This window comes from Pseudopipra pipra, chromosome 23 (genome assembly GCF_036250125.1).
Source record: "Pseudopipra pipra isolate bDixPip1 chromosome 23, bDixPip1.hap1, whole genome shotgun sequence".
NCBI classification, from domain to species: Eukaryota; Metazoa; Chordata; class Aves; order Passeriformes; family Pipridae; genus Pseudopipra; species Pseudopipra pipra.
This window is the reverse complement of record NC_087571.1, coordinates 292,388-307,421: the sequence shown is the minus strand read 5'-3', so window position 1 is coordinate 307,421 and position 15,034 is coordinate 292,388. Positions and strand designations below refer to the sequence as shown.

Genomic DNA, 15,034 nt, shown 5'->3' with positions numbered 1-15,034 from the left:
TGGAGTCCTGTGGCTGGCAGTGGCTGGCACCAGCAGCAAGGGCATGGGAAATGATCCCCCTGGATTTGGAAAGCGAGTCTCGGAGCTGTCTGGGGTGTGTTGGAGGGCTGAGGGTGTTGGTTGCACAGTCACATCCTTTGCCTCCTCTCATGCCCGTGTCATCCCCGGGATGGAGCAGATAACTACTGCCCTTGGTTCTGCCCAGCTTTCATGATCTCAGGAAGGCAAAGCTACTTCTGATCCATGTTTTGTGAGCAGGACTCACTCCTGAGCTCTTGAGAAGCATTCGAGATCAAGGGAGAAGTTCCCGTCCAAATGACACCGTAATCCCTGAACAGCTTTCGGAAGGGAAGCACCACCCCTGCTCTGCCCAAAAGCAGCGTGTGGCCAATTGAGGGCAACTCATTGCACTTTTACAGCTCCCATTCTCCACAGCCAGTAATTATTCCCCTTGCATTGCAGAGGGAGAGGCTGAATCAGCCCAAGATGACTGGCCTGGGGCCCCGGAGCAGGAATTGCTGCCGCTGTGCCCATCAGCAGAGCCCAGCGCTCCCCTGTGCTCTCGGGGGCTGCCGGTTCAGCGGGAAACCACAGCGCTGCTGGGTGACGTTCTCCCCTCCTCCCACTGAATCAGCCTTTTATTTACTCTTTGGAATGCAAAGTAACAGGACACCCTGTGTGTATTATCTCTCTCCCAATCTTTTGTAATGCCGTGGAAGTTGCCAGACCGGATTGAGCGTTTGAGATGGGGTGGTTTCGGGGTTGTCTGGCAGGAATCTGGGTGGGAGGGCACTGCCGGTGAAATTTGAATTTGGGAGTCACACTGAGAGCAGGATCCTTGAGCCACACTGCGGGAGGAAAAGCTTTAGGCACTGACTGAACCTGGTGTGGATGGATGGTGCTCCTTTGCTAGAATTCCTGGGAACTGCCTCCACCAGAAGCCTTTTCCCCCGCAGGCAGCCGGCCTTCATTTCTTATGTAAGCAGCTACGCTCTTCCCTTCTTTCACGTGGATGGCATTCCCAGGGCTGGGAGCTGATGCAGAAGGATCCTGCCTGTCCAGCGAGAGTTTGCTGCTCCTGCAGCTGATCCCTGTCTCCCCTGGGATTCTCCTGGGGTTCGAGCTCAGTGCGGTTTAGCTCTTGCAACTCGCACGCGGTTCTGACCAAGCCGGACTTGGTTCTCAGATTTCAGGGCTCTCCTTCCTCCCAAAGGCGTGTTAAAGCCCGGCTCTGCTCTTAGGATGCTGTTGTGGCCAAACTGAGACAACGTGAGGAGGGGGAGGCGACGGCTTTTCTTGGATAAACTGGTCCCAGTGGGAACAAGCAGAGACTTTGTCGCTGACTGCTGCCATCGCATGTGGGTAAGTGCCTCGAACTTTATGCTTTGTTACATTTTCAAAGTGCCTTGGCTGGGCTCAGCATCCTTCAGTACCACTGGAGGGACACAGGGAAATCTCGCCACAAAAGCACATGGCAGACAGGCTGGGAATCGTTGTTTTGTGTTTTAGGGCTGTACAGTGCCCAGAAGGAAGGGACCCGCTGCTAACACGGTGACTCTGCAACTGCTGCAGCACAGCCTGAAGGAAATGCCTATAAATCACAGAAGGAAACGCCTGTGCTTCTGCAGCAGAGAAACGGCAATCCTGGCATTATTTAGGACTCTAAACCAACAGCCTCCCAGCTACATAATATTTATATTTAGCACGTGTATTGTTTGTTGTCTTTCCCCACGGCGATTTCGTCCCCTTGTTCAAAGATTCAGTTGGGCTCGAGAATTAGTTTGTTAAATGTCAGTGGTGTGAACGACAGAACACGCTGAGTTTTCACAGCTCTGTGGAAAGTCAGGAGTTGTGGATCTTTGCAGGAGATACCAGAGTGAATCTGCCTCTTGCCCTCATCAGCCACATCCCGGAGCACGGGTGGAGATCAGTCCGTACACTGAACAGGAGAAATGTGTAGAATCCAAGGGCAGTGGCTCAGCCTGGACCAGCTGCTTTGTACCCAGGGGGGTATTAAGTCCGGCAGGTAGGGAGTGGCTGTAAAAACAGTGCTGGGCAGGGCTGGGCACCAGCGGGAGGGCTGAGTACTCTGACATCACCAGGCTGACTAACACAGCACCTTTTTGAAGGGGAATACCTCAAATCTAGGGATATTTCCTGCTGTGCGGTGGGTGGGATTCTGGCAGCTGCTGAGGGGGCAGGGAAGGCGGTGGAGGATGTATTTCTACAAGAGCCCAGAAGTTACGTTGTGTTTTTAACAACAGCGGGACCACAGAACTCACACCATCTCTTTTTTTTCCCCAAAAAAACACCCGCAAAAGGGCTGCAAAACTTATGCTCTGCAGGAGACATTTTAAAACAAAAGTGACCCAGCAAGTGACACCCCTGCGGGGTGTGATCAGTGGGCAGCTCCTGTTACACCAGAACGAGAGTTCTGGGAAATTTAAGTGTTCAAATGTGGAAAAAAGTCAGTTTCAGGGCTGTATGCAGTTGGTGTAAAGAGGTTTGGGTCGGCAGTGGGATGGCCAGTTTAATCTTGGATGGGCATATCACGTTGGTTTCGATTGTCATATATAAGATAGAAAAGGGAAGAACTTTTCCATGAAAGTTTGATCCAGATATTTTAATCTTGACTTGCTCTTGAGTGGGAGAAACCTAAATATTGGAGCGTGTGTGGGGAAATCATCTTTCCAAGAAGAGGAAAACGATGGAGTAAGCCAGTGCAGTTTCAGTGTTAGAAACCCTCTTTCAAACCTGCATTAGATCATTCCCAGAACCCCGGTCTTTGCTGCTGGTCCCTCCTTCTCCTCTCCGTTTAATATTAACCCACACAGTGCCGGGGGCTGTTGCTGATGTTTGAGCACCCCCTGGGTGCCACCTTTGGGCACACGTGCAGTTTCTGCAGCACTGCTCTGTCCTTCACTTGGCATCTGGTCTGCATTTGCCGAGAGAAGGCTCCTTCCTACAGTGCTGCAGCCTGGTTGAGGGCAGGTTTCGGGCTGGCATAAAGGGAACATTTTGCTTTGGTAGGCTCTGAGTGCACCGATGTTTTTGGGAACAGCAGAGTAAAATCCCCTTTGCAGGGGGGTTTCATAGTGTGACAGTGCTGTCACCCCGGAAGGGATGAGACCATGGGTACACAAAGCTTTTCCCAAGGAGCTGTGAATTCCTGGGTACCAGCCAGCCCTCCCGCTTCTGGTGATGAAAGATTTCTTCGGTTTCATTTCCTAAAGCAAAGCACGTGGCTGAAGGGTCCCTTGGATGACGCAGAGCTCACGCGGGACTTTTGGGCACAGCTTTTGGGGCACCTGCGGACACTTGTCCCTGTGCAGGAGGAGAAGGCGGGAGCTACAGCGGGACACAGAGCCTCGGAGGGCCCACGGGGCGTTTCCACACCTGGCAGGACAGGGAAGGAGGAGCCGGGCACGGTGCCCAGGCCGGAGCCAGCGCGCCATGGCGGCCTGAGCCCCGCGGAGCCGCCCTGGCCATGGAGCACGGCCCGGCGGCCGCCGGGGCCGGCATGAGGTACAGCGCCCAGCCGCAGGTGAGGGCACGGCGGGGGCTCCACGCAGCCTCCAGCCTTTCCCGAGCTGCCGCGGCTCCGCTCGCTCCGGCTCCTTGGAGCGTCACCGGTCAGGGCTGACCGGGGCGGCTCCGCATCCCTCGGGAAGGGGGGGATTCCAGCTCGCAGGAGAAGCTGTTTGGGGGACGGTGCCGAGCTCGGCGGGGCAGGAAAAGCGAAACCAGCTTTGGGAAAGTGGAAATCTCCACCCATCTGTGGTGGTGTTGGATCTCCTCGGTGTCGGCGCTGCTGTCGCTCCCAGGGTTTTGATTTCGCCTTAAACTGGGCTCTGGGGTTGGGACTAAAAGGAAACTCGGCGCAGGCGAACTGTTTGCAGTGCGTGGGGGCCGGGTTGTTCAGCAACAGATCCAACTGAACCTGTAAGAGCATTGGAAGGGCTCATTTTAACGCAGGGCTGTGGGGCTTTGCTAATTAACCTCTGCTTTATCAGTGTGTTTGGAGACCGGAGCGAGTTTAAACCACAGTCTTGGCTTTTTTATGTAGGTCTTCCTGGCTGAGGGCTGGGCAGGGCCTGGTGGGTTTGGGTTGCACCTCCAGAGCCTGTTCTGTGCCACAGAGCTGTTTCAAACCAGGTTTTAGGTTAAAGCAGGACAGCAGCACTTCCCAGCTCACCTGCAGGCTTTGGGTGTCTCCAAGGCCTGATTTAGTGGTTGTTATCTGGTAGCAACAAAGGAGCTGCCATTCTAGCACTGATCAGAAAATTGGCCTACAGCAAGAGACGTTTCCCTTGCCTCCAGCTCTGCTGTCCAAGGTGTGCCAGGGCCATGGGCACTGCCAGGAGTGGGAAGGAGATGCTCTCGCTGATACGGTTCAGCTGGAGCTCCTTGTTCCCAGCTGGGTCGGGGTGACATTGTTGTGTGACATGATCTTCCCTGCTTGCCTTGTTCTCCTGGCAGGGGGTAGGTTTGTGCTCCGGTGTGTCTTTGTTGCAGGGCTGAGGGCTCCAACGAGTCCCTTCCCTGGTTCTGGATCACTTCTCCCCCTGCATCAGTGCAAGAGGGACTGATCTGATCCAGGAGGACTTCCCTGAAGATGGTGTCTGCCCTCCTGGCAGGAAACAGCCTGAGGAATTTGTCCCTCGTGGACTGGCTGTTGTCGGACTTGGCCCCCTATAAACACGACAGTGGAGGAAATGCGTTTTTGCCATGTCTGTCTCCTCCTGCGTCGGGGAAGGAGCTGGGACAGTTCTTGGGCTGAGGAGAAGCTGCTCGTCTTCCTTGGGAAGGTGCAGAGTGTCTCTCTGGGGTAGTGGCTGGTGGGTGAGCTGCTGCTCAGGCCAGTTTGGCTTCTGTTGGTGCCAAAGGCAAACAGGGATAAGGAAGACATGATGAGAAAAGGGCTGAGGCCAATTGAGAGTTCACCAGACCTTTGCTCAGCAAACAAAAGTTCACTTTGTAAAACCCTTGAGGGAGCAGCGAGAGTGTCTTGAGGGCCTGGCTGTGGGGAAGGTATTGGAGCAAAGTTCTCCCCTTGCCCAGGGTAGAATGTGCCTTTTCCATCCAAAGGCCACGGAATAGACAGGCAAATAACAGCCTGTGTTATCTGGGCCATGGGCTGGGGTGGAGAGGGAGCAGCCTACAGGGATGGGTTTGCCAGGCAGAGGCTTTGCCCTGTCAGGGGTGCTGGTGTTTTCCTTGCTCTTGGATCCAAACATTGAAAACTGGAGGGCCAGATCCACCTCAGAACTGTAGGGGCTGGTGAAGAGCGTGAGTGAAATGTCAAGAGGAGCGTTTGATCCACGTCTGGGGTGCAGCTGCTTTAGTTCAGCTGCTGGAGGCAGTTTTGTTTTCCAGACAGTGCTGTCTGTACCAGGAAAGACATATGAGTGATTTAAATAAGCTGTTTGCATCTGTGGCATGTTTCTTTCAGCTCTTGGGACATCAGTGTGTTGTAAGGAGGAATTTCATGGCTCATAGCTACACGGATCAGGGCTGTAATGTAGCTTTATTCCCCACTTCTTCCCAAGAATTGCTAAGACTTAAGTGTACAGTTCTTTGCTACCACAGACACACAAAAGTGTGGTGGCTTTTTCTGAGCTGCTGAGATGCAGGACACAGCTGCAGTGATAAGCCTGGAGCGGGGCTCAAGCCAAGCCTATGCTGTCTCTGCAAACATTAACTTGAGTTTCTTCTGTAATAAACCCAAAGGAATTTGGTTTCTCGTATGACTCAGGGTGGTCACAAGACAATCGAATGCTGTAGAGGGTTTAGCTCAAAATTGGTGCGTGAAGTAGGTGTGTGTGACATATCTTTCACTGTTGGCACCTGCCCTCCCTGCTGGGACATACACAGTCTGGAGGATTCTGGCCTTGAGTTCTTGCCCCATATTCCCTGTTTATTCATCATTTTATAGCTCCATTGCCCTTAATACAGAACTGGAGACGAAAAATAACACATTGGCAAAGTTTCTTCAGTGCATTACTGCCCGTGGTGGGGCAGCACTGCGCGAATACGCCTTGGGGAAGCTTCGCTCTCATGCTGCTTTCACGTTATTTCTTTATCAAGAGTAAGAGGACAAGTGAAGAGATGATTCTTATCAGATCTTTTTTGCAGCAAGAATTGGTTCAGGAGTTGATTCAAGAGTGGTGTAGCTGTACTTGAGCTCCTTGGGTGAAGTGAGTTGCTGCTGTAAACACCATGTGTCAGCAGCTTTTGGATTTGTTTCACTACTTCTTGTGAGAAATAGGCTGTTTCCCCTCATACTTTGGCTTTCAGTGTGATCCAGGAAAACTCAGGTTTTGAAAATCTAACTTTCTTGGCTCTTTTTGCTACACAAGCCCACCCTGTTGATCTCAAAGCTGGGGCGTCCCAAGCTCTGAGCCCATGTCCTGAGCTGCTTGATCAGCCGACAGGTTTCATTCCTCTCGTTTCTCATGTGGTATTTGTTTTAGTTTTTATTGAACACCACCTGAGGCGGGTGTGGCTGGAAAGAGGGAGGTGGGAATTGCCTCTTGGACGCATGGACTAGGATCTGCAGGGTGTAATTACCCTCAAGAGCCTAACAGAGTCTCGTGACTCTGCTTCATCTCAGACCTCCCCAGGCCACCTCCAACGTGGCATTTTATGGGTTTCTTTTCTTGACTGTGTATATTGGTGTCAGACAATGGGTTTTTTGCTGTCAGACTTGCTTTGATTGCACACCTGCTCCTACCTTCTGTGATCTGTGCAGCTTTGGCCCTGTGGCAGACCAGCTGAGTCTGGAGTTGGGAAAGGTCAAGGGAAGAAGCTGAATCTCGTAGTCTGGTTCTATACAAACAAGTTATCTGGTGGTGATAAGGGACAGATGAAACTAATGGTCGGGAGCCCAGTCCTTTTGTGATTCGGGGTCCTGTGAACAGATGCAGACACTGAGGGAGAGATGGAGCAGCTGCTTTGGATGAGAGGGGAGCAGTGAGGATTTTGGGTGCCTGGGACACATCACATCGTCTTGCTGGAATTGCCAAACAAGCCAGAAACTAGCCTCTGTGGGGGATGCTCATCCCAGATAGACCACTGCTTTGTATACATCCCAGGAATCTTCTTACTCCGTGGCATGTCGCAGCGTTTCCATGATCCCCCTTTTGAGAGAGAGGATCTCTCTGCTTTCTGGGAAGATCTCCAGAACTGACTGTGTGGCCGTTCCCACCATCCCTGTGTGCCTGCTGAATTTCCTGCTGACAGAATTAGTCACTTCTGCATCTGGTTTGTCCAGTCTGGCAGAGCACAGTTAAAAATACATTGTGTGGCTTACGGAGGAGGAGTGGGAGGTCTGCTTTTCACAGGAATGAGCTGGGACTCTGCATGGAGGAATTGTGTACAGGAGCCCTCTGAGAGCTCTATAAATCTGTGAGTGCTCCTTTTCCAACTTTCCTTATGAAGTCAGTACTCCAGGGGAAACTGAGGCATGGAAGAACTAGGGCAGTGTCTGCCTGACCCTTTCACTGGATTGGCATGTGGCTTTCCTGCCACTGTGACCAGAACCCTCCAACCCTGCCGTGGCAGTGCCAGTGAGGGCTGAGCGAGGAGGAGCAGGAGGAAGTAACTGCTCCAGTGACTAAGACAGAGAGAATATCAAGGGAGGTTTTCTGTTAATAATGTTTATTGGAGCAGTTTCCTCGAGAAGGGCGAGAGAGTCAGACCTTGAGTCACTTCGGGCTAGAGATGGTTTCTGCAGGAACCATGGACAAGGTGAGAGCAGGACATGTTCAGCTCCTCTTGGTTTAGAACTACTGCATTGGGCTGTTCTGAAGACGTGAGGGAAATGTGCAGCAGCCATTAACTAAAGGAGATTAACATTGTAGTCATTATTTTCTTGGTTTAACTATGATCTTTGAGCCGGCCTTGCCTGTGATTCTATCTGGTCTCCACTCAGCTCAGAGGATGGTGACCAGGAATTTTTCCCCAAAGCAGGAGTGGTGGCAGTGAAGGGAATGTGGAGCACAGGGGTTGAGGAAGGCAGAGGCTGAGCCACTCGCTTTGGGCTCAGACAAGTCTGGTCCTAAGGTCAAACGGGTGTTTTTTGTGCTGAGCGTGGGCAGGGAGGATTCAGCCTCTTACTCAGAGGTTGGGACACGGGGCCTCGTCTGAGACCTTCCCGCAGGGCCTGATTCAGCATTCCAGTTGTGTTTGGGGGATGCTTCAGATCCTCGGGGTAGTGAGGAGAGAGTTTGCAGGAATGGCTCTTGCTTACCCAGGCTGTGGGTGAGAGCTCCTCAAAGCAGCTTCACACAAGTGTCAGCGTTGGCCGGGGAACATAATGGCCTCCATAAGGTTTGGGATGGGAGAGGACGAGAGCTGGAATACGAAACAGAGGGCAGGGAGGGAGGGAGGGAAACCTCTTTGGATCCGGTCTCGTATCTGCCTCCAATCACTGGGTAATTTCTGGCAGGTAACAGTGTCAGTGGCTGCTTGTGCACCTTGTACAGGAGGAGAGACAAAAATAAGCTCCCCAGGAGTCCCCACACTCCCGTCGTTTCTCTTGTGCTGTGGGTGTTGCTGCTGTCTCACCTTTGGAGCAAGAGCAAACTGACAAAGGTGTGCTGTAAACTCACAGGTTTCATCCTTATTTTTTCCAAGAAAAGCAGAGGAATTGTCTACAGAAAGATCAGATGGTGAGTTTTCCTGCCTAATTCCTTGGTCACACCTCAGCCACTGGAGTACTGCGTGTGTTTTGTGTGCGTTTGTTCATGCTGGAGGCAGAGGGAACCTCTGTTTGCCTTCTAATTTAATCCCACTGATGAGTTTCTCCCTTTAAGAGATTTTTCGTTGCAAAGACACAACCTTAGCTCAAAGAGGATGTTAAAATGCATCAGCCCCAGTGTTGTGCAGCCTGGCCTTGTACAGCAGCAGCTCCTGCTTGCCACTGAGCCCTATTTTTTTCTGGCAGTTTGGTGAAACTCAAGTTTGGGAATTCTACAGAGTGTCCCCTCAGCAGAAGGGTTTTCTATTGGAAAATAGGGTTTTCTTTGTGATTCTTCCTCACTGCCCCCAGGAAGTGTGGGGAAGTTGCTGCTGTGTGAACAGCTACATCATTTAAGCCCCTGAGGTGGTTTTCTTGCCACAGGCTCCTGCAGATGTTAATAGGGAATTAAATACTTTGCTTTCTGCTACCAACAGCAATGTCTTGGAAGTCCTGGGAAGGCTCAGCACTGGGAGCAGCCCCACGGTGGGAGAGGGGAGGTGCTTGCAAGATTTGTGGCCAATTTCTTCTCTTTACCTGGTTGGGGGGGTTTATTGCATGATTGGAAACCTGAGGGGAGCCAGATGGCTGTTTGGAAGACAATATGTCAAACTTCAGATAGTCTTGACTTTGACTGAAGAGTTTCTTTATTTAGGATGTCTGTATGTATTTAAGCTTTATTTTGCATCTTGACCGTTTTAAACTTTCCTTGGGTTATGTTGTCAAGCTTTTCCTGTGTGATCACAGAGGCCAAACAGCATTCAGAGTATTCCCAATGGGATTGTCCTCTGTGGCCCTGCTACGTCTGTTTATTCTGGGGATGGAAACAGTTCTTTCAGCCCAGCTTTAGGCAGTAAATCCCACAAATGAATGAAGGTTCCTTCCCTGTGTTGCCAAATGATAAACTCAGAGGATTTTGAGAGCAGGTGATGTGAAAACTGGTTTGTTGCTCTGGTCGTGGTGGCCTTCTGGTGTTTGCAGAGGATTAAACTTGTAGTCCTTAACAAAAACTCAGGGTAAGGTGCCTGTAACTTCAATTTCTGTTGAGAAGGGCCCCGGGCAAATACCACAGGGAGGAGGGGCTGTGGTGGGTTGTGGGAGGTGGGAGGAGAGGACAGGGGTTGGGTGAAGAAAAGGCCAAAAGGAGTGGGGGAATGGTGCAAGTGGGAGCTGGGCTTTCCTGCCAGGTGAGGCTTGGGAAAGATAAGATAGTGAAGCACATAAGGGAAGTGCAGTGAGGTTGCTTGAGTTTGCATGAGAATGCAGAAGGCTTTGTCAACAGCATCCCCTTTGCTGATTGTTTTTCCTAGAATCACAGGCTGGTTTGGGTTGGAAGGGACAGTTAAAACTCACCTTGTTCCACCCCCTGCCGCTGCCAAGGGCAGGGACACGTTCCGCTAGACGAGGTTACTCCATCCTGGCCTTGGACACTTCCAGGGATGGGGCAGCCACAGCTTCTCTGGGCAACCTGTGCCAGGGCCTCACCACTCTCACAGGAAAGGATTCCTTCCCAATATCCCATCCAACCCCATCCTCTGCCAGTGTAAAGCCATTGCCCCGTGTCCTATGAAGCCATATCCCCCTTGTCCCTATTTTTTCTGACCGTTAGGGGCTTGTGACATTTGCACCAAATGAACACGAGCCATTAGAGTAGGTTTGTGTCAGCTCTGGGCTGGGAGAGGACAGGCAGTGTCTGACCCAGGGTCATGTCTGTGGGGCAGCCTTACCCCTTCCGGGGCACAGGGGGGTGTGTGATTGCCATGGATTTGGGTGAGTCAGCCCTTTGTGTCCCTGCTGTCATCAGAGCCCAGGGAGCTGCTGGATGCCTGGTAAGGGGAAAATGGGAGGGCAGTGAGCAGAAAGCTGAGGGATCCCTACGGTTTGGGCTGTTTGCAGCAGGTACGGAGCCCTTCCTACCTGAGAGAGGCACAGAATGAAAGTAGAAGATGTGGTCAGCTCTGCCCACGAGGGTTTGCCAGCTCTGGGAGGACAGGAGGTGCCAGGGTGGATCCAGGCCCCTCACATCAGCCTGTGCCAAGGATGCTGTGTGGCATCCTCTGAAAACATCTGGATCTGCAGCTCTTCTGACTCCCCCTGGGCTGGAGATGCAGGTACATGAGCAGGGCAAGAATGGAGGGAAGGAACCAAAGGCTGGAGAAAGTGAAACCCCAGGGAACCGAGGGTTTCACAGCTGATGCCACACAGGCCTTCCTCTTCTTCACCCAGCCCAGTGTGGGGTAGGTGGAAGCAAGAGCTGTGTGATGTGGGTGTCATTCCTCCTCTTTTTGGGATCTGCTCTTCCACATCTTGTCCTGAAAGTCTGACTGCCTGTGGTCTGTGGGGCAGACCACCAGCTGTCTTGTGTGTTCAGCTTAGTATTTTTGGTTTGTTTCTTTTCATGGGTGTTTCTGCTGGATGGGAGATTCCAAGCAGAAACACAGGAGGGCCGTTGGCCCAGGAGACATCACAGAGCACTGTGAAAATGTTCAGGGAGGAAGTGGCTTGATTTCTTCTTTTAGAGAAATGCTATTTATAGTGTGCTGTGCCCCACAAGCTGCAGTGACACACCTTCCACCAGCAAAGGGGTGAATTTTTCTCTGCCGTTTCATCTGCTGGCAGGCACATCTCAGAGGTTGTGGGCTTGTGACCTGCCATGGTCACGGGAGGGTGTGTGGACGTGCCCCTTGAGCGCGTGACCTTGTGTTAGGTCCAGAAAGGAATTAGGTGTGTGCAGAAAAGCAAAGGAGAAGCCTTCAGGGTGCTGTGGGGTGTCTGTGGAGCTGCGACGCCGAGGCTTGCCTGTGCCTTTTCCCCTCATTGCTGGGGAGTTGCCGCGTTCCCTGTCCACAAACCTGCTCCAGGCTGCTCTGTGGTTCCAAACCAGGCTTTGGGAACAGCCGTCTCACCGTCCTGCCTTCTTTCCTCTCCAGGACATGAACCACCTGGACGAAGGGGTGGAGTTCCTCCCTGCCATGAACTCCAAGAAGGTGGAGAAGCGTGGCCCGAAGCGACACGTGGTCGTCACCGTCCTGGTTGTGGTTTTCCTGCTTGTCTCCCTCACCACTGGCCTCCTGATTTGGCACTTCAAATGTGAGTGTGACATCAGGAGGGTGGTGGCATCGAGGGTGATACCCTGGTGTTGTTACCAGCTTTTTTACCTGGTGTTGCTCACATGTGCCCTTCCTAGCTCTGGGAAGGCTCCAGGAGGTGGGAGGACACCACTTCCACCCCCCTGCCCCGATTGCTGTCACTGGGGACCTGCTGTGCCATAATCCCAGCCCTCACTGCCCTTCCTGACCCTGAACTCTTCCCTTCCAGACAGGAACGCGCCCGTCCGGAAGGTTTTCAATGGCCACTTGCGGGTTCTGAACTGGGAATTCCTGGATGCCTACGAGGACTCCAGCTCTCCAGAGTTCAGCATGTTGGCCCAGAAGGTGAAAAGCACGGTAAGAGGCTTCTTGCATCCCTCCTCCTGCAAACAGGAATTTTTCTCTTTCCCTGTGGCCATGGGGATATTTCGTGTAAGATTCCTTGGAGCTTCCTGGCTCCTCTCAGCTTTCCTCGCTCCCTCTGACACACTGATTGGGAGCAGGGATATGCCTTGGAGCTGGGTCTTGGCATCCCAGCTCCAGCCTGGTGCCGTAGGAGCTGCCAGGGCACATCCCAGGGTCAGTGATGAATCAGGGCTGGGAGCTGAGGCAGGAGGGTGTCTGCCCTGCATGCTGAAGCCGTGGCTGGTCTTGCCTCTCCCCTCAGAGTCAGGGATTTGTGCTTCCCCCGGGAAGAGCGGGGAGAGCTGAGTCAGAGGAGGCTGTGCTATGCTGGGTCTGGGCTCTTCTGGGACTCTCAACTTTCCTTCTTCCTCTCTTTGGCTCTGCAGGTTCCTGCAGCCAGGGATGCCGGGTATGTGCCCTGATTTTCCACAGTGGGCTTGAAGCTCTGTCTGTCTGTAGCCTTTCCTCCTTCCTCACTTCTAGACGTGCTGAACCCTCCCTTCAACCCTTTCAGGTGGAGGAGATATACGGGAATCATGCAGATATTGGCCCTTACCACAAAGAGACAGTGATCACTGCCTTCAGGTGAGTGTTCAGTGCTGCCTGAGCCAGGTCTGAGAGTGGAGGAGGGCAATGCTGGGATATCACACAGATATTTACCTTCATTCCCGGGGTGCTGTGGGTGGAGGCACCCAGTAGTTACCGTGAGTGACACAGGAAAGGATGGGCAGTGAAAAGCGACCCGAAAGTGTGTTGTTTTCTGGCAGATGTCCTGGGAAAATCAAGGTGTGGTGAAGTGAACTGCAGTGGGTGATACCTGGCAGCTTTGAGAGGGACTCCCCGGGGTGGCAGCGGCCTTTACTGGGCATGGTTTGCTTAACTTACCCTTGAGACTCTCCCTTCCCCATGGCTAAAATCCAAAAATGTCTCATCAAGTAGCCTGACCCCTTCTTCTAGTGGTACTTGAGCCTTCCCATGTCTGTCCTTGCCCTCAACCCAACAACTGCCCTTCCCACAGTGAAGGCAGCGTCATTGCCTACTACTGGTCCGAATTCCTTGTCCCCAAGTACCGGGAGCAGAGCTTGGACAGGGCGATGGCCGACAAGCAGAGCCTGGTGCAGAGGTGGAACCCCCGCCTGCGAAACCCCCTGCTGAAGGTGGAGTCGGTCATCGCTTTCCGTGAGTGTTGGCTCCACCGTCCCTGGGCCTCCGCGTGGGACTGGGGGGATATGTCACTGGAGAGGGAAGGTGCTGGCCACAGCCCTCTTCTGGGGACCTTCAGACAACCCTCAGGGTGGGTGTAAGGACCTGGATTTCACAGCATGGCTTAATGGGATGTACAGACTGAGGAAGGCTGCACAGACCTGCTCTGTGTTCTCCTCTGAGCTGAGTGCAGAGGGACAGGGGTGAATCCTCCATCTGCTGAGGAAAAGCTCAGTCCCTCAGCTCCCCAGAGCCTGGGCAGGAGCAGCCTGCCCTGTCCAGCCTGCAGGGAGAGACCCCACAGGCAAGGCCAGATCAGTGCAGGCCCTGGGGACGACCTCAGCTATGTGCCCAGGGATTTTCCATAGCCCAAAGGATGACACCAGCTCTGTTTTCTCCTGCAGCTGTGGACCCCAGCATAGCTCACTCGGCCCGAGACAGTAAGTACAGTTCTTTAATCTCAGTGGCCTCTTTAGGGTGGTGATTTCCCTTGCAGGATGGGGAAGGGTCTGGAGAGGGGTGCTCTGCATGCAAGGCAGACCCCAGTGTGCTCCTTGGAGCTGGTGTGGGGTCAGACAGAGTGTGGCACAACCGTTATCCAGCAAGCATGTTCCCTGCAGAGGCATCTGCTCAGGGACAGCCTGCAGGCAGAGGAGGAATTAGTCTCTGCATCCCAGGGAAAGGCAGGGCAGAAGCTCCTCGTTTGCCTTGTTTCCTGGTTTTAAGCCCAGCTGGAGCCACTGTTCTCATTCGCAATCCAAAATGCAGCACTGTAACAGCTACTGAGAAGAAATGACCTGTACCCTGGCTGGAACCAGGACACCTTGCTAACTGTTCCCTGCTCTCCGGGCAGACAGCTGCATGTTCTCCCTCCACGCCAAGGAAGGGCAGGTCACCAGTTTCACCACGCCGGGCTTCCCCAACAGCCCGTACCCCAACAATGCCCTCTGCTACTGGGCACTGAGGGCAGATGCCAGCTCCAGGATCAGCCTCACCTTCAGGACCCTGGAGCTGGAGCCCTGCAGAGATGACAGTGACTACATCAAGGTCTATGACTCCCTGAGCCCCGTGGAGCCCCACACTTTGGTCAGGTCAGTGTCCCCGGGATGTTCCTGTACAGCACTGAGCACTGAGATTCCTGCTGGGACCTGAGCTCCTGTCCCTGCTCGGAGCTGACCTGTGCAGCTGTGCCTCATGGATTCTGTCCTTTGCTTCCTAGGCTTTGTGGGAATTACGCCCCGTCCTACAACCTGACCTTCCTGTCCTCCCAGAACGTCATGCTCATCACATTGGTTACCAACAAGGAGGGGCGATTCCCTGGCTTTAAGGCTGAGTTCTTCCAGCTCCCAAAGATGACAGGTGAGCAGAGCCCTTGGCCTGTTTCCCCCACCTCTCCCTGCCAGGGGCAGCTGAACAGGGAGGTGGGTGTGGCTGCGGTCAGTTTGTCAGGGATGTTTCCAGGGCTGGAGCACCTGGAAACAGGTCACATCTTGGCCTTGCCCACAGTGCTCTTGGCTGCTGTAATGATGTCCCTGAGGAGGCCAAAATAGGTGTTACGTTGGGTTAGACATGCAGATTGATGTATGCAGGAAGCACC

The 15,034-nt window shown here is 53.1% G+C and overlaps 1 protein-coding gene across 6 annotated transcripts in view; it reads left to right on the top strand.

The window, feature by feature from the left end:
• The first annotated feature begins 835 nt into the window (after nt 1-835).
• Nucleotides 836-15,034, top strand: part of ST14 (ST14 transmembrane serine protease matriptase) — a 21,392-nt gene continuing 7,193 nt past the window's right edge. For 2 of the 6 annotated variants that reach the window (XM_064634714.1, XM_064634713.1), the window contains exons 1-8: nt 3,320-3,544; nt 11,671-11,830; nt 12,059-12,186; nt 12,749-12,819; nt 13,253-13,413; nt 13,842-13,877; nt 14,291-14,528; nt 14,657-14,796. In XM_064634714.1, the coding sequence (XP_064490784.1) occupies nt 3,488-3,544; nt 11,671-11,830; nt 12,059-12,186; nt 12,749-12,819; nt 13,253-13,413; nt 13,842-13,877; nt 14,291-14,528; nt 14,657-14,796 (991 nt within the window). In that variant the 5' untranslated portion in view covers nt 3,320-3,487. Of the gene's footprint in view, nt 979-1,213; nt 1,363-3,268; nt 3,545-3,691; nt 3,826-11,670; nt 11,831-12,058; nt 12,187-12,620; nt 12,644-12,748; nt 12,820-13,252; nt 13,414-13,841; nt 13,878-14,290; nt 14,529-14,656; nt 14,797-15,034 lie in introns of those variants that run through there. The other 4 variants (XM_064634715.1, XM_064634718.1, XM_064634717.1 and 1 more) reach the window with 4 other exon arrangements.